The sequence below is a fragment of the Dermacentor andersoni genome, chromosome 9 (assembly GCF_023375885.2).
Source record: "Dermacentor andersoni chromosome 9, qqDerAnde1_hic_scaffold, whole genome shotgun sequence".
NCBI lineage: Eukaryota > Metazoa > Arthropoda > Arachnida > Ixodida > Ixodidae > Dermacentor > Dermacentor andersoni.
Window position 1 is genome coordinate 48,045,575 of NC_092822.1, and position 24,458 is coordinate 48,070,032.

General features: G+C 45.7%; 1 protein-coding gene across 3 annotated transcripts in view; it reads left to right on the forward strand.

The window, feature by feature from the left end:
- Positions 1–24,458, forward strand: part of l(2)k09022 (HEAT repeat containing 1 homolog l(2)k09022) — a 107,384-nt gene that overhangs the window by 27,969 nt on the left and 54,957 nt on the right. For all 3 annotated transcript variants that reach the window (XM_055069069.1, XM_055069070.1, XM_055069071.2), the window contains exons 15-18: positions 457–742; positions 4,141–4,292; positions 7,342–7,555; positions 11,738–11,906. In XM_055069069.1, the coding sequence (XP_054925044.1) occupies positions 457–742; positions 4,141–4,292; positions 7,342–7,555; positions 11,738–11,906 (821 nt within the window). The remainder of the gene's footprint in view (positions 1–456; positions 743–4,140; positions 4,293–7,341; positions 7,556–11,737; positions 11,907–24,458) is intronic.

A 24,458-nucleotide genomic window follows, 5' to 3' on the forward strand; every position in this document is an offset into this window, starting at 1 on the left:
AGCAAAGGGTGGTGATGGTGTATGCAACGCCACCACTCCGCCGGTTGGGTAACGGGAGACTTGAATTCTGAAAAAGGTATTTGGACCCTTGTGATGGAGTTTTCTCGTAAACTAAGTCTTTTCTTGGCACAAAACAAGCTTCGCGAGGTTTCTGGAATGGTATTTAAACAGTCCACGTCGACTTAGTATTTGCCTTTAGTGTCCCTTTAAGCTGCTGATAGCTCACTACGTTCTTGTTAAGCAATGCTAGGAGACCGCCAAGCATCTGCAGTAAAGTGTTTTCTTGTACAAAATTTGTAAGCATTAAACTTTGCGGTAAATTTTCAGATGTTCAATATTAAATTCGATAGTTGGCTTTTCTTTCTTGATTTGATTCGATTATCCGATTTGAAATCTACTAGTCGGTATTTACTCATCCGTACTTAATTACATGATGAGTTGCCGTCCCAACCGCAGGTGAAGACACTGGAACAAGTGTGCTTCCCGAGCACAGGGTATGCAGCAGCGCAGCTTAGGTGCATCTGCGGCTCCCTCCTGAATGCTCTGGCGTCCTCAGCGAAGGACACAGAAGTGTTTCGTGAAGCACTGCACTTTTACCAGCGACTACTGGCTGAAAAGGCAGCTTGCGGCGAGTATGACTTTGCTGTGGCTGCAGTTCGGGACGGGTGCATTCCCTCTGCCATGATCATCAGTGGCCTGTCGGCAGTCATCAGTGGAGTGGAACCTGTGGCGGCTCTACAAGGTAAGATCGACCTGTAGGCCGTTTTGTACGTCTAAAGACGACCTCCTTCAGAATATGGCCGCTGCAGCGGGGAATTGAACGCGTAACCTTGTGCTTGGCAGTGCCATAGCTAAAGCTTCTCCATCCACGCTCCACTGCTGCCCTCTTTCACGAAGACCTTTGACGTGCAGCAGAGTTCCACTATTTGTTGATCACGTCAGTTCTGCTTCTGAAATTTCTGCTTCCAGAACTTTTGCTGGCTGCATTTGTGCTTTGGCTGCATTTGTGCTTTCACTGACGTTGCACGCTCGCACCTGTGAACAGTGGTAGCAGATGGAAGATGAGGTCACTTCTGCTTAAAACCAGGAGCTAAGGTGACGCAAGTACTGCTTGACCCCGGAAGCTTGAGCGAGATGGGATGCATGAGAAGAGGTTGAGGGATGAGCGAGAGAGATGATGACGATGAGTGAGAGAGATGCATGGAGGAAGAGGTTAGGTTGGCGGTACTTAATCTGGTCAGCAGAAACATGTAGGGAGTAGCTTTAACCACAGCCACTGAACCACCTTAGAGAGTCATTTATGTGTCAGTAAAAGCTCTTGTGAGCTTGAATCTGCTTCAGTCACACTTGGGATCCCTCACTGTCATCTGTCTTCCTCTGTAGGTATGTGAGGAAATCAATAAAAGAGGATTATGTGCGATCTGCTATCATTTTTCCAGACCGTGACCTTCACTATTCATTATTCCTTCTGGCGCAATGTATGGAAACACGGAGAGAGGAAAACACAGACAAACGAATTGTATGCAAACTGTGTTCTTGTTTTTCTGTCTGTTTTCCTGTACATAGTTGCATAGTTTCCATACATAGTTCCCGTACAAGGCTGCAGGGTATTGCAGCACCCTAACCGTAACATCAGTCACAAGCAAAGTGAAAATAATGTCAATTTGATCAAAGAACAAGTTTTGAATTTGGTCTACTTGCCTATGAGATTGGATCGAGACACAAAGGTTGCTTTTGTAACTCTAAGCACCACAGGATTTCGAATATTTGTTTTAAATTAGTCAATTTTGCCCTTATCGAATGTAACATAGAGTTGACATCAAGCAATGAAAATCAAGAAAAAAAAGCTCTTGTTGCAGTCGAGTAAATACGGTAGTTTCTGATCAAGTGTTCATAGTTCACGACGTTCCTAACCTAGAGAGTCACCTCCTTCTCAGCTTGTGCAACATATGAGGGCACTGTTTTACAGTAGCCTTGAGCGACGGATAATAGCACATTTTGTGGGAGAAACCTCACCTGCATTTTTGACCTGTCACTGACTCTGCTAGTGATATAGTAATCCTACAATTAAGGAGAAGCACAAAATGATATTACACTGAAGATTTGTTCTCTGAACGTCACCTTGACACAATTTGGTTGAGAAAAGGCATATGACCAAATTTTGTACAGTGCTTTACATACATGTACAGTCGAACCCGACTATATCGAACCCGTTTACATCGAATTATTCTATATATCGAACAATTTCTGGTCATGGTATAGTTACAATGAGTATATACAGCAAAAATTACGCTTACATCGAACAAATATTACAGTGATTCCCGATATATCGAACGTCAAGCGGCGGAAAAGTGCCCCCAGAAGTTGGCTTTCCCTCGCGGTAGCGGGGAAACCCGGCGGCGCGGCTCCATCCAACCGCTCTCCCTACCGTGGCCGCGCTGCCTCGGGCTGTTCGGGCGAGCCGTCGACACTCCCCCTGTCGCGCATAGTGAAGTCTATTATCCTCACTCTTTCTCTATCATCTTTCACTTCCAGCTCCCTCTCCCCTGACGACGCTTCGCCGTGCTCCCTCACGGGTTGCAGAATCAAGCGTCCTTCCTTTCTTTAGATCACTGTCTATCGACACTCCCCAGCAAAAAATGATCCTGGCCCGCCTACAGCGCTTACTCAGACAGCCAATCAGAGGCTCTTGTGCGCTCTTCGTGCAAGATGGCGAAAGTGCGAGTTGTCTGGCTGCTTCTCTGGTTTATCGTGTTTGCGCCTTGTGGGCCTTCTCCCGCAGTGTTGCCGTGATGAAGTGGCAGAATTCGCCTTTCGTCGTGAAGATCGAAATCATAAATCGCGTCGAACACGATGTCCCCGCAGCGTGCAAGATTCCGAGGTGCACTCTTAGCACGATTAGGGCTAAAGTGGCCAGACTCGCAACCCGGTGCCCATGGCGCCTGACGTGTATGCACGGCCGTGTACGAGGCGTTCTTCATACGTGCCGGTTTCCGCGTGCTCGGTGATGACTGTAAATTCTGATGAATGCGACGAAGCCGTTGCCGGTGTTGTCGAAGTTTGGAGCGAGCTGTCAAAATTTCCGGGACATTCGAATCAATGGTGGACGAGTTTGTGAGTGCAGATGATGGTGTCGCGACGATGGTAGAGCCCGGAAACGAAGACTACATCGCCGACATCGTACTGAGCACAAATGAAAGTAGGCACGTTGAGGAAAGCAACTACGGTCCTTTGCCCACATCCTCCGAAGTGACTGGTGCACTCGCATTAGTCCGGTGCTTGTGCGCGAATGCGGAAGGTTGCGGCCTCAGCTGCTCCGACTCCTTAGACAACGTGGGGAAGTACGTGCGTCGCAGGCAGCGAAATTGCCCAAGCAGAAGAAAATGCAGGACTAATTTATGCGAAACTAAGCTAGTTTCGTCAATAAAGTGATTTTATAAATGTTATGTGCTTTTATGACATCCAATTATTTAGCAGGCTTATATCGAATTATGCTCTATATCGAACTGATAGGCGTTTTTTTGCGAGTTCGATATAGCCGGGTTTGACTGTACAATCGACTTTCATTGGCTTGACCCAAGCAGGACTGCTGTTCAAGTTAAAGAATTTCTTGATGCGGATTGCAAGGCTTCCGAGATATTTTATTTATTTATTTATTTAAGTACAAAATACAGTAGTACAATATGCATCTAAGTACAGAATGACATATTTTGCAACATTCTTGAACATAGTAAAGTTAGCAGATGCCAAACTAGAATATGTCGAGTGTAGCTCATGCACAAATATCTGGCCTTGATCAATCATTGTGATACTGGATGATACCACAGAGAACACCAGGGACTGTTGAACTTCTAAATAGTGCCCTAAACTTATAAACTGTCATTGGCCAGGTAGTATGACACCGCTGAGAAGCATCATGAACTTTGGAAATTGTAATTAGTTTCATAAACTTACAGATAACGTGATTGCTAATATCTTTTATGACATTTTCTTACATGCCAAACACTTGTCCACTCCAAAGGTGACCAGTATACCTATGTCACTGTAATGAATCAATGTAGCCTGCTAAATACTTTTCTTTAATGTACACTTAGTGGCAGGGCACTCATTGTAACAGTAATTTTTCTAATGGCCTTGTAGGAAATCCGATGTGGGTCCTCAAACAGCAAGACGAAGGCACCCGTACTACGTTGGACCTCCTCACCAGCATTTTTGAGATGGTCGCAGAGAATTCGATCGTCAAGAGCACCTGCCGGTTACATTTTCGCCAGCTGCTGCAGAAATTCTTCAAGGTGCGCTCCAAGCCTTTTTTCTCTGTCTTGCATGCACACCTGGTTGCTTAGCTCGATAACAGTGCCAAGGTTATGCTGCATACCTCCAAGATTCATCGTTCTCAGAATGTGGTTTATTGAATTAATAGCAGCGACTCTGCTAAGCCTGTCGTTAAGCAAGGCCATTCAATATTGCTTCAGATTAAATTGTGACCCCATTTTCAGGTGTACAAAAGTAATGTGCAAAAGTAACTACCCCCAGAATTTTTCAAACTACGATTCAGCATCACCTGACAAAACAGTGGTAATTAAGGCACACACGTACACAAAAGAACATTCTCAAGTTAAAAAAGATTACAGCAGAACTCATTTCATGATAAGTGTCGACAGTAATGCAATTAACATTCAAGCAACGTAGCAACAGACTGTTTTGCTGAAGTCGCATTTATTTATTATCTGAAATCGTCATTCGTAGAGAGAGAGAGAGAGAGAGAGAAACAGAAGAAGGGAATCGCAGGGAGGTTAACCGCATGGGCACGTCTGGTTTGCTACCCTGCTCTGAAGAAAAAAGTCATTCTGACTCTCTTTGCTTTGGCTATATACAATATATAGTACAGTCAACGACCGATTTTTCGGACCCTCTAGGGAACGTAAAAACGTCCGAAAATTCAGGCAGTTCGAAAAAATGAATGCATGCAAAAAAATGCACCCTTTTTATTTTTTTCTCAGATCTAGAGGTAAAGGGCGAAGTAACAGGCTTCCGAAACCCTGCCACAGCATCAGTGAAGTGGCTATAAAAAGAGGCGTTCAAAAACTCTGTATGCAGCCGACTGCCGGTTTATTATGTACATGTGCATCGTCGGGCAGCCGGTGTTATTGCTGCAGTGGCTTGAAGAACTTGTTGATTGTTGTTTTGACGGCGTTCCGGTTGCATGCGATCATATTTGCCTCGATCTGAGCAAGGGTCATGTCAGCACTGTACACCGATGAAAGAGTCAACAGTGCTCGCGTCAACTCGGCGCTTGTAGGTGGCGCAGGCATTGGCTCCTCATTTTCAACATCGGAGTCTTCTGAATCCCCCACAACCCGACGGACTATTTCCTCGTCAGTCAGTTCTGCGCGGAAGTCGAGCTCGTTGTCAGCATCAACAAACTGTTCAAAAGTTATTTCCGTGATTATGGAAACCCCAGCAGAGCGGAGGTCGTTGATCACGTCGTCCGACGGTACTGCTTTCCGCGCTTCGATGCCATCGGCGAGGATGACGAAGACGGAGTGGGCGCCATCGAAAGCAAGCGAAATCCTCAAGTTGCGAACAGTGGAGTTCGCTGGCGAGCGTCGAAGCACCTAGGCCTAGCGTCGCAGAGCACACTTGACACAACAGACAACTACACACCACGCTAGCCAAAACGTGGCCTGCGCAAACAAACAAACAAAATGTCGCCGCTCCGGAAACTCCGCCGGAGGCGGAAGTGCGGCGATGAACATAGCCAGCGTGGCCAGACCAAATCGGTGTGTGACGACTAGATTCGGCTAGTTGTGGTTCAAAGCAGTGATATGCTTCAGCTGCAAGTGGATTTCCTTTTCAAGGGCGCTGCGCGAGGAGCCAAAAGACCTTCCGTCCGTCAAAACGTCCGGAAAATTGGACGGCGGGTGGTTCGAGTGTCTGAAACTTCAGATGTCCTTATACATTGATTCTGTGGGGCTCGTGGCGGTGCCACAAAGACGTCCGAAATATCAGGCATGTCCGAGAATTTGGGCGTCCGAAAATTCAGTCGTTGACTGTATTATGTCTCCGGTATCAACCCACATAGCTCTGGCACTTGCTTCCCAATGTCGCCAATGAGCATGACAGCTTGATGACGAGTGTGTGACGACAACGTCGTGCCTGCAGTAGAAAGATGAAGACGGAATGAAGCCGATTGAATGGCAAAGACACTGTGACGAGACAATTATGACAACGGGATGATGTTTCTGAAATGATGATAATGGCAAAACGAGGACAGTGTGATCATGCTGGGATAAACACAATGGAATGACGACAATGGCGGGACGACGACGGTGTGACAACCGAATGACGAAGCTGGAATGACGAGAATGGAAGAAGCACGATGAAATGATGACAATTATACTACAAGAAGCGCATGAGAACGACAGTCTGGTGATGACACAATGATGACAATGTCATAATGGCAGTATAATTCTGATTAAATGCTCACAGAATGATTAAGATAAAATGACGCTGGTGGAATGACATCAGTGGAACGACGTAGGCTTAATAACGATGGTGGCATTATGACAGTGGGTTGATGTTTCTGAATTGATGAGGACGGTCAAGTGACACCATGACGATGACGGCATGGCAATAATGGTATGACGACGAAGGCATGCCGAGAGTCGGATGGCAGAGTTAGAATGACAACGAAGGAATGACCATGACAGCATCACGACGACAGTATTACAATGAATGTGTGACGATGGCGTAAAGATGACGACACGATGAGAGCCAGATAACAAAATTTGAATGATGAGGATGTAGTGACTACGACAGTATCATGGGGCCGTGCTCAGATACCCAGTCGCCTTAGCTGAAAGACAACTTAGGCTGCTGAGTTGGCATAAGAGGCTAGATAGGTAAATAGATAAAAGGCTCAAAATGCCTGATGTAGGCAAAGAATGCTAATCACATTAAGATCATGGCATCTTTGTCAGTTGAAAAAAATATCAAGGTCAAATGGGAAAGGGGTAAGGGTTTGTCACACTTGTGCATGGGGTACCTAAGATTTGAATGCACAAAGAATGTTTTCACATTTTGTCACCGCTAAAATGCAGATCTTGAGGCCAGTAGTCAAGCCTGTAACTTCATGCTAGTAGCAGAACAATAGGGGCCTCTCATTGCTAGAAGTGACAACCACTATTCAAGTTCAAGAGTGAGTTTGTTATGGATGGGCTAAAAATTGAAATTTTTAACACAACTGTGCTTTGTAAAGTCACATTCGTGAATGGAATGCTGGATAGAAATGCTGTAATGAAAAACATTGTGCATCTTTCACTTGCATTTTCTCTACTTCAGGTCCACTGCCCTAGCCTCAAGCACCAGGTGCACTTTTTAAGTGGCCTGTGGTTGCTGCACCTGGATGCCGACTGCAGTGCTTCCAGCATCGATTCCCAGGGGGTGCCAGTTATCCACCACAAAGAGAGGCTTCAGTCACTGGCCCTTGCAGTTTCGATTCAGTTGTTGCGAGAAGCGGAGGACATCAAGTGGATTCTGGCTGAAAAGAACCTGGGTAAGTTCATGTTGAAAGGCAGAAGAGCATAAAAACTTAGAAGCAGAAAAATGTTTTGCATTCAACTTCATTATCGAAGCCACATGTTTTACAGCATCATTTGGGGTCAAATTGGTTAGAAAATTTCGCAATCTTAACTGGCCTGCAGTTCATATTTTATTTGCCTATCATAGTATAGTTGAACCTCTCTGCTGTAGACTTCTGTTATTTTGACCCTCATGAGACCGACAACGTTAATTAAATTATTCGGTAGGTTAAATTAAACAATATGCAGAAAACTCAAAACACACTGGTGACTCATTTCATAGTATTTTCCAGATTCTAACAGGAAAAGACCCCTGAATCAAATGCGCGCCCACTTGATGTGTCCATGGTAGAAAACCAACATAGAAATGACATTAAAGTTCCTTAACAAAGCAGAAATCTAATGCACACCTGATTTTGTAGCAAGAAAAATGGACAAGAGTCTGATATGTGTTGCACAATGGCAGCCAGTTTCTTAACCCTTTTGCTGTCGGGCGTTTCTGGCCGTGACGCACCCCCAGTGTCGGCTTGGTTTCAGGGATGAGCATAACAGGGAATGAACATAGCAATTTATTTTTGATTATGATTGGTATACAAATAACATAGTCAATGCAATATGCACATTTCAGTGTTCTGCAGCTGTTGTTAGTAAACATCATCATCATCATCAGCTTGACTATAAAATCCGTTCAACATCCGAATCTGACGATGCGGAACCCTCTTCCTCTCATGCGACTTTGTCCGAGTTCGAATCTGAGCTCGGCTCATATTCTGAATCGGAATTCAGGCACCGCTCCCATGAGCAGACAAAGGTCCCGCGCGCCGAGCCATCCGAAAGTACCCGCGCGCGGGGAGGATGCGCTTTCAGTCGCCTGCGCAACGGAGAGAAATGGGACGTTGCGTGATCAAGAAGACAGAGGGAGATGGAAAAAGGCTAAACAAAGTTCGAAGGGCTTTACGTTTACTGCTGCAAGTCGGAAGCGAGGGTGCGGCGAGAGAGCGAAAGCAGCAATCGAGTCACCCTTTTTGGAGAGGCAACGGCACGTGCGCCTGAACTTGACGCGCCGTAGCAGGCACACCAACAGAAGAAAAATAAAAACCTTCAAACCAGCGGAGATTACAGAACAACCCTTGAACCCATAACCACACGCGCGCGACGCATGATCCAGCGAATGCGGAGCCACCGCGTCACTCAGCAAAGAGAAAGTGGGGAGTGGCAGTCACCGTACTCTTCAATACATGGATTAACACAGGTCGGGGCGAATATACGAACTTGTAGAAAGAGTCAACAGATGGCGTGGCCAATCCAGGAGCGCCTGCTTGGCGCTCAGGCGCGAAATTTTGAACGCACGATAGAGAACGTACCGGTACGTCAGTGACACCGTGGGGGGGAAGCGCGATGACGTACCGGTACGTCCGTGACAGCGAAAGGGTTAAAGTCAACTTCGCCACATGGTTTTTTGTAGGTTGCTTTGCCACATTACAATAGTGCTATGCGAGAAAGCACACAACTGTTCTGAAGGTGATTTTGGTATTGTGTTCGACGGCACTGCAATATTCGGCCCAGTTGTCCTGAAAAAAAAAAGTACGTGTTAGAATTGGGCAAATGTCGTAAGCATACATTATGAGGAACAGCTGTTGCTTGCAAATCTTCCTAGGCCAGGTAAAAATAGGTGTTTACCATGAGATCACGTGTGTTCAATGCGTTCACTGTCCCATAGGCACCGCCAAGACAGGCGCTGCCACTAAAGAGGTGGCTATTGTGGTCAGCATGGAGGTCAGGCACATGCATTCTGACTAATCAAGTTTGAATTGTCCTGCGAAGGACAGCTTTAGGATCAACATAACGAAAGTTTGGACATATAGAAATGCATGGGCACTGGCCAGGACCTTTGGCCAAGATCAAATTAACCAAAAATCATGAGCCATTCCACTCTGTGAAGGTGGTTGACCAGTGAAGCTGTTTAGCACATGACACAGAGGTGACACATAATTTCGAACAAAGGTACAAACTCATTTATTGTCTTGATGGGTGTTCAAAGGTACGCACACTCATTTATTGTCATGATTGACGGTCATCATTTTACTCGGAACTGTAATCACATTCTTTGATAATGCCAAATCGATGCACATACGCCACCGGGTGGTCGGTTGGGCCGGGTTGATGTGGCATCGCAAGGGATATATTTGCGACAGAACGCATAAACTGCTCCCTTTTGGTACAACATATCTACCTTGACAACAAAAACAGGGGTAGTGTCATCACAGCTAATTCACGCAGAGTAGCCATGTACCTTACGGGACTAATAGTCATTGCATTTTTTGTTTGCTTACAGGGGTATGAGCTTGATGATCACAGTTTTCTACATGCTGTTCAGCATGTTGTATGCGTGATTAGAAAGAATTTAAGCACTGTTTGCTTCACTTTGCTGACTGCTCATAGCCTCTGCCTTGTATGATTATGAACCATTGCATTTTTTGCTTGCTTACGGGAATATCAATGCTTACGGCGTTATGAGCCGTTGAGGATGATAGTTTTTGTAAACGGAAAACAAAAATGCACGGAACCCTAGCGTGTTACACAGCTTCGCTGTAAAAGTTTAATTAACCAGAGTGGAAATAATGGATGTCTACTGCACAATGAAATTGCATGTGTAGTAAAATTTTGTTTGTTGTATGTTATATTCATTATAGTTGTGTGAATAGTACTTTTCGAGACCGAATCGAATACAAATCAAGTGGTGCTAGAATCTAATCGAATATCTAATACCTTTTGAATAGATTTTAAATAATGAACAGCTTTCTTACCATTAATAGAGAGCAGTCTTCACATCCTAGTATATTCACAGCGTTAGGAAGTTTCAGTCATGACTTTACAATTATGAAGCGTTGTTTATTGAAAGCATAAATGGAGCATTGTGATAAACTGAGGTGCTTATTTGCATAGTATGGACTCATTCATGAAAGTGAATGACAGTGGTTTAGCTAAAGAAGTCTGGCTTTATCGCGGTCATTTGCCAATTTGAAATATTCGAAAACTATTAGAAAACTATTTGTATTTATAGGTAGGGATTATTCGGTTTGAAAACCGAATCGAATATGGCATTATTCGATTGGTTATTCAGAACTTTTGTATATTTGCACACCCCTAATATTTGTTATAGAAGGACAAAGATCAGTGCCATGAAGTATGTAGTCTGACGTCAAATGCCATGAAATGTGATGGTGCCAGTGACAGAAAATAAACTTTTTCATCTCTCACTGAGGATTGCTTTAAAGGGGCGTTGAACCACTCCTCTGGCTAATCATATAATAGCTGCACTATAAAGGATGAAGCCTCACGACTCTCCTGCTGCAAAAATATTTCGAATCCTTCAAGTGTAAGTGGAATTAGAGATATTTGTCGCACTGATGCACAGCTTTCTTTCTCCTTTTGTCTCCGCTACTGCACTGGAAGCTACACAGGGGTCGGTAAGGGGGCAAGGCTGCAAGGCCCCACCAAAAAGTTGGGCATTCTCATCTTTTTTTTTTTTAATTCAGGTCTAGGCTTGTGTGGCGCTCTCTTGATGCGAGATACGGACAGACGCTATGCTGGCCATGGCCACGACTGCATTTCCAGTACTCAATCCTAGCTGTTTTCTTTTTTCTTATGGCTCAACGGACATTTAATGGTACATAAAAAAGGATTCTCTGTCGTCGGTTTCTTCTGATTCATAATTCATCAAGTATTCATAAATGCCCTTGCCTGTCTAAGTTCTGACAAATCTGCCATGCTGGCTTGTCATGGCTGTCCTGCCGTGACAGAGCGACAGGGCCCTGGGACATTTGCCTTACCTACAGTAAAAAACTTACAAGGTTTCTGAGTGTTTAGATTACCTTTCCATTCATGGCTCAACAGGTGCACAATGTTATTTTTTACACGAGTTGCTTCTGGAGATGCAGGGAGTGCGCTGAAAACACAAACGATGTATACTCGGGAGTGGCAGGGGCTGTACGAGTGTGGCTGCCCGAGTTATCTCGTGAGTGGCAGTCGAAGGGTTAATAACTTGTTAATATTACCTGCAACCATTCCATTTGTATTGCTTTGATTGCACATAATGGGGACAACTTTGCAGTCAATGGAGTTCTCATTCGAATTTTCCACTTTGAACTGTGCAGTGTTCCTGTCCATCATCCTGTCGCTGCTGTCACCAATACAAGGAATTCGAGATCTGGCTGTCAGCTTGGTGGAGGCATCAGTGGCCTGTTCCCACAAGGGACGCAGTGGACTCCATTCTCTCTTTCAGCTGATTACCAAACATGCTGCTGACGTATCTGTGGGCACAAAGTAGGTTTACTCAGTGAAGCATGCTTTCTAAAAGGGAAACTATTGATGCTGGGTATGAAAGTATGAAATTTGGCTGTACAGTCAACGTCTGGTATTTCGAACTCCCTAGGGGCTGTGAAAACATCCGGAAAGCCAGGCAGCTTGAAAAAAAATATGCATGCCTTTAACTGCCCCCAAGGTCTCAAATCACCACAGGCACCTCCGATATAGCTCTGAAGCCCTGCTGCTGCGCTTATTAGGCATATCGGTGTTTTTACTGGGACAGATGGCAGGTGCATGTGTGTATAATTAAAGAAAATAGTAGTCAAAATACATGTCTCGTGACAGTTGCCCCTTTCTAATCTTAGTATCCTTCACCGCAATACATTGCTTATGCATCACTGTGTAATACTGCCGTATTGCGGCGAAGCTTACTTAGCTGGCATTGTGCAATGCATCATGCTTTCCACTCCTTGAAGCCAATGGTGAGAACTAAAAAGGTGGAGTCAAGGCCATTGCTTACAGGGGCGGATTATTTCAATGAAAAACACGGTACCAAACAGCAGGAAATTTGGTAGCGAACATCAAAGCAGCTAGGCCTAGCATTGCCGCGGTGGTGACCATGGCAGTAGCGGATTGGCGGGCAAGAGCGCCTGTTCGAGACTGCGAGATAATCAAAATGGCGGTGGCGGTGGCTTCGAATAATGCCATTTCAGACCTGTGGTCACGGCAGAAAGTTAGGAAAATCAAGCAACGAAGGGCTTTTGCGTCGCAGATTTCAGATGTTCTTGTACATTGACTTTATGGTGTATGTGGCGATGCTACGAAGGCATCCGGATTATTGGGCATGTCTGAAAAAGCAGGCGGCTTTGAAGTTAGTTGTTGACTCTGGTTTATTTGTTTTAATACTGCCGACTTTCTTTTGGAAGCCCAGGCAGGAGTGGTAGATATATTACTTAGTTGTATACTCTTTTCCTTCAAGGGAATAAGAAATAAAAGGATAATAAAGAAGGCAAGCATTTTCCAATACACAAGTCATGACAGAGAGGTACGATGATGACATCACATTCACTGACAATAGGAAAGGTGTAAAGAGAGAGATGTTGGAATATGTAACAGAATTAAAAAACAAATAAGAAGAGACAATAAACGCGTGACATTACAAGTACACCTGCACTGCAGATGCGGAAGAACAGGGAGTCGTTGAGTTGACCACGCTTTAAGAAAGGATATTCCATTCACATATTGTTTTGGGCAGGAAGGAAGAACAATTTATGATTGTTTTAACATGCAATGTTAAAATTGTTTGATTATGCTTACTTCTTGTCTGCCACGATTCATTAAATTGCATATAGGTGTAAAATCTAATTTTAGTGTGGCTGTTAATGATATTATACATTGTTTGTAAATGCTGTAGTTTGCGGCAAGTTTCTACTGTCTTGGGCCCAGATACAATCTCAGTTCGGTGACTGAAATGTGCCTGTCGTGAGCATTATAGATAAATCTAAGTGCTTTACTTTGGTACACTTTCGATAATGTCAGTGCCAGCCTTTGTGGGACACGTGTCGGTGTCTGCACATGCTGTGCCAGATTAAAGCAGTACGCAAAGTCAAGCAACACTCCAGACTGTACAAGGCGCAAGGTGTCTACCAACGGGGAAACCGGGAATTCTCAGAGATTTTGAGTAGTCTGGAAAAACTCAAGGAAAACTCTGGGAATTTGTGCCTCTATCAGGGAAAATTAGCTGTAATTTTATTGAAAGGGTCAAAATCAAGGTATTGCTGGCTCGAGTAACAGGCAGGAATCGTAATGAATCGTCTTTGACGCCCTGTCATCGGCTGGAGGAGTTGCCACTGTACAATCAACGACTGACTTTCCGGATTCCCGATGATTTGGATGGCTTCGCGGCACCACCACGTACCCCATAGAGTCAATGTAGCAGAATGTCAGAAATTTTGGATGTAAGAACTCTTCGCCGTTCGATTTTCCGGAGCTTTTGCCATGACCGCAGGTCCGAAACGACATTAATCGAAGCCACCGCCGCTGCCATTTTGATTATCTTGCAGCCGTAGCCACCGCGGCGGCAACGCTAGGCCTAGCTGCTTCGACATTTGCTATGAAGCTTCTTGCGGTTGGATGCCGTGTTTTTTATTGAAAGAACTCGCTGCTGTCAGCAATGGCACGGACTCCGCCTTTGTGGTCCCCTGCGATTGGCTTAGAAGCTTGGAAAGCACAGTGCGTTACATAATGCCGGTTCCCGAAAGTCAGCTTCGCCTCCATACACAAATGTTACTTAGTGAAGCATACACAAAAGTATTGCATGGTTATATTGCGCTCAGTTTTACAAACACGATATTAAGGAAGGACAGGACGTGGACGGACGCAGCGCAAACTACCAACTACCAAGTTGGTAGTTTGCGCTGCGTCCGTCCACGTCCTGTCCTTCCTTAATATCGTGTTTGTAAAACTGAGCGCAATATAACCATGAACGTTCACCAACTAGCCCCCTTCATTGCTTTACTAAAAGTATTGCAGTGAAGCATTACAAGCGTGGGAAGGGGCTATTGCCATGGGACACAGTAAGTAATCTTTAATTATACACGCGTGCACCCGGTATTTCCTGTCACAGTACGAGCACCGATATGCCTAATACGTGTACCGGCAGGCCTTCAGAGCATTTTTGAATGTGCCTGTGGTGGTTTGAGCTCTTAAGGGCAGTAAATGTCATGCATTTATTTTTTCCAACTGGCCGATTTTTCTGACGTTTTCGCAGCCTCTAGGTAGTTCAATAAATCGGACCTGTACTGTGACACTGACCAAGAAGATGCTTCAAGTGATCTGTGGGGCAAACGAATGGCGGAAGGAGGACAAGAACAGAAATGACCTAGCGCATTGAAGAATGAGCGGGAAAGGAAGTGTGCTGGCCACCGTTTTGAAGGAGCGTGAGCTCAAAAGCAGTGTCGGCTGAGGCCGAGATGCAGGTGTCCCTCACCTAAACCAAAATAAACTATTTAAAGCAGTGCAACACAACACTGAGGTGTTGTGCGCGGGCTGAGAGTATGTCAGGGCAGTTGAGGTTGACTTATGAGCTGTTGAAAGAGAATCTGTATTGTGACAACGTTCGGGCCTCATACCACTGAGCTTGCTACCAGTTGATAGAAATAGCTCATATTCGAAAATATTTGCTTCTGTATGCATCTCCTTTTTATTCATATTTGAGAATGTCCGACTGGATTTTCAATTTTTTTTGAAGACATTTTATTTGCTGTGCATTTTACTAACCCTTCCCTTCTATTCTCTTTTTGAATATCATCAACACTACTCCTTAGTATTCAGATTGGACTAAGTCGTTTTTCTTTAAATTTTACGTAAGCTTACTAGAGAGTGACAGCATCAGGTGATATGGTTTCAGCCCGTCTTGACATAAAACGTAGTTCTGCATCACTCAGGGAATTTCGCAAAGACACTCAGGGAAAACCTGGAAAACTCGGGGAATTTGGAAATGCCAACTTGGTAGACACCCTGTCTATGTACGTGCTGTAAGTGATGTTTGCAATTTTAAGACTGGCACGGTTACAGTGAACTCTCCATATAACAAACTTCAGGGGACTGTGGAAAATTGCTTGTTACTTTGAAAGATTGTTATGAAAGCCCCAAAATTAACCATTTCATCCATCAAACTATCAGTTTATCAGTTGTCAACGTACGAGCTATCCATGAAAGCGTAGCTGTCGGCTGTTGGCCCACACTGTTGCTATTTCCATAGATTCTGCCACCCCGCACCACTGTATATAGAGTGGTGCGTGCAAAAGAAATGATGATGCTGAGAAAACCGCTAACAAATAAGAAGCTCCATATCAACCATAAAGTGTAATGTTTCATTTTGTTTATTTGTTTTTCACATTCCTTGCCTTGGACACCACAGCTTCTTACTCGAGGGTGTCTACCAACCGGGAAAACCGGGAATTCTCAGGGATTTTTAGTAGTCTGGAAAAAGTCAGGGAAAACTCAGGGAATTTGGGTCTCTATCAGGGAAAATTAGCGGCAATCTTACTGAAAGGGTCGAAAGTCGCAGTAATGCTGGCTCGAGTAACAGACAGGAATCGTAATGAATCGTCTTTGACGCCCTCTCGTCGGCTGGAGGAGTTGCCAGTGTACAGTTACCGAATTTCCGGATTCCCGATAATTTGGACGGCTTCGCGGCACCGTCACGTACCCCATAGAATCAACGTATCAGAACGTGTGAAATTTCCGACGCAAGAACTCCTCGCCGTCCGATTTGCCAGAAGTTTTGCCGTGACCGCAGGTCCGAAACGACGATAATCAAAGGCACCACGGCTGCCGTTTTGATTACTTCGCCACCTCGAACCGGCACTCTCGCACGCAGATCCGCTGGCAGCCGTTGCCACCACTGCGGCAACGCTAGGCCTAGCTGCTTCGACGTTCGCTATGAAGCTTCTTGCCGTTGGGTGCCGAGTTTTTTATTGAAAGAATTAGCTGCTGTCAGCAATGACATGGACTCCGCCTTTGTGGTCCTCGCGATTGACTTAGTAAATGCCGGTTCCTGAAAGTCAGCTTCGCCTCTGTACAGAAATGTTACTTGGTGAAGCATACATAAAAGTATTGCAGTGAAGCATAACAAGCGTGGGAAGGGGCTATTGCCACGGAACACAGTATGTATTCCTTAATTATGCACCCGTGCACCCGGCATTTCCTGTCACAATACGAGCACTGATATGCCTAATATGTGTACCGACAGGCCTTCAGAGCGTTTTCGAACGTGCCTGTGGCGGTTTCAGCCCCTAAGGGCAGTAAATGACGCGTACTTATTTTTTTTCCAACTGGCCGATTTTTCGGACGTTTTCGCAGCCCCTAAGGAGTTCGAAAAATCGGTCGTGGACTGTGCAACTGACCAAGATGCTTCAAATGGTCCTTGGGGCAAACGAGTGACGGAAGGAGGACGAGAACAGAAATGACCTACGCATTGAGGAATAAACGCGAAAAGAAGCTTGCTGCCGCCGTTTTGAAGGTGCTTGAGTTTTGGCTGATGCCGAGATGCAGGTGTCCCTCATCCAAACCAAAATAAACTCTTTAAGGGGGGAAGCGGGGATCAGATCGCGATTTTCGCGAAAAAAATCGATTTTTGAAAAGTACGCTTTTCAGAATCTACAGCATCATTTCTATCTTGTACTGAAATATTTCACCGAAAAACAAACTCTAAGCACTTAAAATAAATATATTTGTCGGTGCCGGCGTCCACAAATCCGCCCGAAATCGCGAAAAAGCCGCGAAGTTCAACGCGCGACTGCTCGGCTTTCCCGCCACGGAGCGCCGCCATTTTGGTATCGTTGGAAAGCCCGACTCTTTGACTCTTTGTCCCAGCCCTTCCCTTCCTTCCCTGCCAGCCAGCAAGCGCACAAAAAAAGAAAAACAGGAGAGTGGCAGCACGGAGCAGCCAATGGCTGCCGCGCCCCGATTGGCTCTGCGCCGCGGCTCGTTGTAAGGCGCCTCCTCATTGGTCGACGCCGCGCCATAATGGCGGCCGAGGCAAGGAGCGCAAGGAGCGTCTGCTTTTGTCCGCTGCTGGGAAGCCTTTCTGGACTTTCCTTCTCTTGTGTTTCGAGGACGTCGGCCACGTGCAATGGATCCGCGCACGTTCGAAAAGAAGTACCGGACGAAGCATGCCTACGGGAAGCGGAAACGCAAGCCCGTCACAGCAAGGAAGAAGCGGCGATTGTCAGCAGGTGGTTCGGCCGAGCCGAGCGTCCGTTCAGAATCGGCGGAGTACGCGCCCAACGTGCTGTGCGATCTCTCGCCCAACGTGCTGCGGGATCTTGCGCCGAGTCGAGCACCAGCCAGCGATAGTGAGACGAACCATGATCTTTTGCCGTCGAAGCGCGGGCGCAGTGTTACTTCACCGGTGACGATCGACATGCCAGTGAGTCTCGCCGTACGCGAGCGTCCCGTCGCAAGTTCGTCCAGCACAGATTACGGAGTGAGCTTGCAGCGGTCATCGCCGCCCGACTGCAGAGCATCGGAGACGCGCTTCCGCGGTGTGTCGTTCAACGCCGAGATGTCTCCGCAGCCAACAACCGCCAGTGAAGGCAGTCCCATGCCATCGACGAGTTCCGGCGCTTCGACGGAGCTGCAACGCGGGCGCACGCTCGCTGCCGCGGATGCGCCGGCGGCCGACCTTGCCGCTCATCGCAGTGTTGACTGTTCGCCCAGTGAACGCCGCACTATTCAAGCTCACCTGGAAACACGATTTGTGTCCGCGGAAACTGCAGAACTGCAAGCGTCGAGAGTTCGCGAATCGCTTCGCGCGGTTTCAGCAACGGAGCGCAAGTTCGGGCTGACTGGCTCACAGGAAAATGCCATTCCCGCACCTCCAGAAGAGGAGTTTATGCTTGTTCAAGTTGCTGCTTTGAACTCGCTGATTGGTTCCCCGCTTTGCCCAACTTGTCAGCAGCCCGGCCTAGCAGTGCACCGCGAGACTGAACTGGGACTAGCTGTGAAGATGGTACTTTCATGCATTTCCTGTGGTAGTACCCTACAGTCTGAGTGGTCCTCACAAAGGAAGAGCGGCTCTAGAGCTTTCGAGGTCAACATCAGAGCTATGCAAGCAATAAAGAGCATTGGGAAAGGACCAACTGCTCTTAATGACTTCTGGGCCACCATGAATGTCTCGCATCGTGGGTTACACCACAAAACATATGATGGGCACCTCAAAAAGACTTTCAAGCCTGCCGCAGCGGCAGCTGCACACAACATCTTCACAGATGCTGTAGAGGCAGTGAAAAAGGTGTACACTGAAATGGAGACAACATTTTCAAAGAACATTACAGTAGTGTATGATGGCACATGGTTGACACGCGGCCACAGCTCCCATACCGGCGTAGGCTGTATAATTGATTTCCATACAGGGCTTGTGTTGGACTGCATAGTTCTGTCCAACTTCTGCCTTGGGTGCAGCCGACAGCCAGCAGAAAGTGACCCCAACTATGCTGAATGGAAGCAGCAACACCAGTGCCAGAAAAACACTGATGTGAATTCTGGAAGAATGGAGGTTGAGGCTGCACTACAGCTCTTCAGGCGCTCCTTGAGCAGAAATGATCTACGTTACACAAACATAGTTTGTGACGGGGACAGCCGCATGTTTCGCACTCTATGTGATGAAGAAGTTTATGGTTTTGTGCAGCTATCTAAAGAGGACTGCATAAATCATGTTAAAAAACGAATGGGGGCTGCACTTCGCTCTTTGGTGGCCAAGGCAAAGAAAGGAGAGCCACTAGGTGGAAAGGGGGGCCTGACACAGCAGCTCATCAAAAAACTGACAAACTACTATGGCCTTGCTCTGCGGAACCACTCGGAAGTCGAGGAAATGCAAAGGGCAGTAATGGCAACGTACTACCACATCACATCAACAGATGATGAGCCCCATCATGAGCTGTGTCCCCCTGGCCCCCTTAGCTGGTGCAACCACCGGTCAGCTGAGGCAGAAGGGCAGCCAGCACCAGCTCACAAGTACAAGCTTTCAGCTAAAGTTGCTGAAGCACTCCTGCCTGTGTACCAGCGCCTCTCAGACCCTCAGTTGCTGGCCCGGTGCAGAGGAGGCAAAACTCAAAACGCGGCTGAGAGTCTCCATTCAGTGATATGGTCACTAGTATCAAAAGACCAGCATGCCTCACTGTTTGCTGTGGAAACAGCAGTGCACGAGGCAATTTCAAAGTACAACTCGGGCAGTCTGAAAGCTTATTCAGACCTGTGCACAACATTGGGCCTGCGCCCTGGTGCCCTCTCTCTTCAGCGGGCTGTCGAGAAAGACTCCCAGCGAATGAAGAAGGCACACAAAGTCCATCTCCTGAAAGGACAGAGGGCTAAGAAGTCACCTGCTGCCAAGGACACCAAATTCTACAATGCAGGAGCATTCTAGACAGTGTGTGCCAGTATGGAACTTTGAGGCTTGTTTTCTCAAAAGTTTGTTTTGAGCTTATCACCTCGCTCGTGGAAAGCATAGCACGGCAATGGGAGCACGGATTTTAATCCTGTTTGTTTTGCTGCAATTGGTGAAGTGTGCCTTATGTCAAGACAGTCTCAGATTTACCATTTAGGCTCACCATTTTTTTATTACACAATAATTGGAGCATGATACATTCTAAACATAAAGAGAAGGTGCATACTATATCGTTTAGAAGAAGAGCAGAGAAATTTAAAAAGAAATTAAGAGAATCTTGACTTAGACTATACTTCTTAGTAACTATTAAAAACATTTACAGACCCATAACCCATTTTGCTGTCACGCTAGGCTTTCCACGAGCAAGCAACATGTGAGCAATATATAAATAATGATAAAATAAAAACTACTGAAGATATGATTGTGAAACTTTGCAGCTGTCTGTTTGATGCTATTTCGAACCTGTATGCCAAATTTCATCACTCTAAGATAAAAAATGAAAAAGTTAGTTCCGATCCCCTCATCCCCCCTTAAAGCAGTGAAACACAATACTTGGGCGTCGTGCGCGGGCTGAGAGTATGTCAGAACAGTTGAGGTTGACTTACGAGCTGTTGAGGGAAAATCTCAGTTGTGACAGATTCGGGCCTCATACCACTGAGCTTGCTATCAGTTGATAGAAATAGCTCATATTCGAAAATATTTGCTTCTATATGCATCTACTTTTTATTCGTACTTGAGAATTTCTGACTCCATTGCAATTTTTTTCGAATACACTTTATTTGCTGTGCATTTTACTAACCCCTGCCTTCTAATCTCTTTTTGAATAGCATAAACACTACTCCTTAGTATTCAAATTATATTAAGTCGCTTTTTAAATTTTTTTCATGTGCTTACTAGGGAGTGACAGCATGAGGCGATATGTTTTCAGCCCGTCTTGACATGAAGCATAGTTCTGCATCACTCAGGGAAACTTGCAATGGCACTCAGGGAAAACCTGGAAAACTCAGGGAATTTGGAAATGTCAACTTGGTAGACACCCTGACACCTGAACTATCCCAAAGTGCAAGCCTGTGTAAGCAACACAGTCTGAACAGTGTCATGGTGTGGCATCCCTGCAAGCATGGACGTTACATTTCTGCGTGCATGTAGCTGGTACGACCGCAGAAAGAAGTGTGAAAGAAAGAAGAAGCGTGTGCAGAAACTAGTGCGTGAGAAGGAAGAGATGTGCCTTCGTTGCTAGGTGACACTTGTCTGGGTGGAGGATGCACTCGCAAAACTTGATGTGTTTTGCTTTCTCAAAAGAAGAAAAAAAATGTCCCTTTCTGGCGATCCTTCTTTTCATCCGGCACCGTCTCGGGTTTTCTGAACCCATGTGCTGCAGCGTCTGTTTTTTGTGCTATGTCATCTGCTAGCGTACTGTTCCGGCTGCCGTAATGGATAGATGGAAATCAAAGAGTCCTCAGATTTCGGAATATTAATTCGTAGTACTGAGGCGTTAACATGACATGGAAACTGATAAAATATTTTTATTCTGAAAAGTTCGGTATTCTGAAGTTCGTAGTGCTGAAATGTTTTTACATTGAAACTACAAGAAGTCAGCAAGGGATTTCTGAAAAGTTTGTTAACCCTTTGACGGTCAATGACGTAAATATACAGCGCCGCGAACAAGTCCGAAAATGGTCGATGCTGTATATTTACGGCGCCGTCTGTACTTTTAAATAGCGTGCCGATTTCCTAACTTTTTCTTTTCTGTCATGTGCTGCCACTATGTGGGGATACAGGGAATTCTTTTCGCGTGCCTCCCTCTCTCGGTTTTCGTTGCATGGTTTGTTTTAGCGCTAGTTTGCTCTCGCGTGTCTATATACCACTGCTCGCGCATTGGCGTGCGTGCAGGCGGGCGGCCGTCTGGATTTTATTTCGCGGGCGGTTTCAGCTTTTTGCGCTTGCAAAACTGATGGCTATCTCATTCCTAATCGCTCAAAGGGCGACTGCTTGTTTCTTGCTCGCATTGCGTGCATTGAAACAGTTTCTTCTGTATCAGTGATGAATAATATCGTTAATCTCGGCAAGTTTGCTGCAATAACATTGCCATGTCCACTTTGAGGGGACAGAAACAGATGGGCGCGCTTAGCTGCCAGTGACATAGAAATGCATGGCCGGCGTGCTGCATAAACTTCGGCATCTGTCTTCACTGCTATCCTAATACGGCACATTTCCGCTAAGGGTGGGCGAATATCTTAGCTGTGTTACAAGCGTTGGTGTATGAATAGGGTACACCTGTAACGTATCGGTGTAAACGTGGCTACTATCATTGCCGCTTGCGATTTGTTGCATGCCCACGAGTGCAGATGAAAAGAATCGAAAGGCGCCTTTTTTGTTTTTGTTAACCACAACCATTATAAAGCCTACCCATAATAAAGGCAAGTTTGGTTGTACCTCTTTTTGTCATGGAAGTGCAGAAAGTGATGAAAGTAATGAAATGAGGCATCTACTTAAGAATGTTTGGTGCGTGCACACCGCTTCGCCTGTCTTGATGAGTCGTTCACGTAGCATTCGACAGATGGTAAGTGCGATCATTATTAGCTAGACTTGTCACATGACATATCGCTGCGGCAAGTTCAGGGTGCTATCATTACACGTGAAATAAAAAAAAAAAATAGAATTTTGACAACAAAATTCAGGGGTGCGATCATTATGCAAGTAAATACGGTGCTTTAAATATGACTGGTCGGGAGTGGTTCTCACATGGGCTCCCAAGCCTATGAATATACTCTATATTTACAGTTGTAACTTTCAGTACGTCCTCGAGGATTTTCTTAGTAACTTCCTGTTCTAAGACCTGGTGCTGTTCACCCTTCTTTTCTTGAAGCCCATGAAGGAATAAGTTGTTCCTCCTGCTTCTGTTTTCCAAATCGTCTACCTTAAGAACCAGATGATCGACGGTATTTTGCAGTTTAGCTACTTTACACGCGTATACCATGACAGTGGCTACGATATCATCTACCTTCCTGTCAATAGAAATAAGTACATTTTCAAGACCTGGGCTTGAAGAGCTTACGTTTAGGTAGCTTGATCTTGCATATTTCATGCATGATGTCTTTAAGCATTTTATCTGTAGATGGTCCCGGATTAGATCCACTATCCTCACGAGGAGGAAGAAGACCTACAAAATATAACTAAACATGTGTCAACACTGCGAGCAGCGACTGTGGGCCCTGCAAAAGCAACTGACATGGGTTATTACTACAATACCTGGGAATTTGGCTGTAGCCACTCAGCTTGATGAAAAACAAGAATGGATTGTTCAGATGCATTGTCCTCAAGCTTTTGGCATGCCCACGGAATGGTTGCCGATTTGGCATGAGTATGAACATTTGTGGCTTTTGTTCATACTCATGTTAACTGGCACTCACTCCTGTTCATGCTGAAGTCTGCTCAAATTCACCAGCATGCACTCCTGTTCATGCCCACATACACTAACACCATCCATCACTCACTAACACTCTATCTCAATCCTGTGAAATAAGTGTGCAGTGACTATCGGTCACTGTACTCATGGGTGAGTGTGCCACCCTGAGTTGGTGAGCTATTGGCGAATTACCATGCCAGTATATCAGCAGTGATGAGTTACAACACACACTTCACGCTGCTATTAATGTGCAACTGTGCAGTCGGTGTGATTGCATCGTACAGTGAAAACTTGTTAATTTGGGTTTTATGGGACTGAAAAAAATATGTCCAAATTAACCGAATGTTGAATTATCGAGGGTACCCAGAAAACAATAAGCAAATGCATTCTACATCAACACGCTTTTATTTACTGAATGAATCAACAAATCCTGTTTCTATTTTGCACAGAAGTAGTGCAGAAGCTGCTTCTGCACCGGTGAAACCGTGATTACATGCAGCTGTACTTGGCGCCTATGTGTCGAGCGCGTAATTAGCCGCACGGTGAACTAGCCCTGGAAGGTAGTGCAGAAGCTGCAATTCTCATCTCATGACTGATTAGCACTCGCAGCAGCGAAGGCCTCGCTGCTTCCTTCACAACAGCGTGGCTGCAGCGTGCGTCTTCATCTGGGATGCTTTTCACTACCATGCGCACGTTTCCATTAGTTTTTCACCACTGTTGCCAGGTCACTGCCTATTGCGATGTAGACGGTGGTCTTCATCCTCGACAGCTTCGCACTGAGTAAAAACGAAACTACTGTTTTCTGCAACCGTTGCAAACGAAGCCGCGGCTGTTGTCAATGTGATCATGCACGGTGGCCTTGCTGTTCTAAAGGCACCGAGCTGACGCATGCACCAAGTCAAAATGAAACTACTCTTTGCCACAACCTCTGCGGGCAAAACCGTGGCCGCTATTGACGTGATCATGTATGGCAACTATGGAGTCATGAAGGCACAAGGCCAATGCGGGGCTAAGTGCGGCTTAAACGCAAGAAGAAAGCCTTTAAAGGCACAAATAGGCATGACGCGTTCTGGCGTTTCATGTACGATTTCCACTAATGACTATGGTTGAACTCCGCTACTTTGTTTTGGTGCACGCTAACACTGTTTTTGCTCCACTGCATTGCACATTTGCGATGCTCTGAGCTCCAAGAGTTGTCTTAATTAACCGA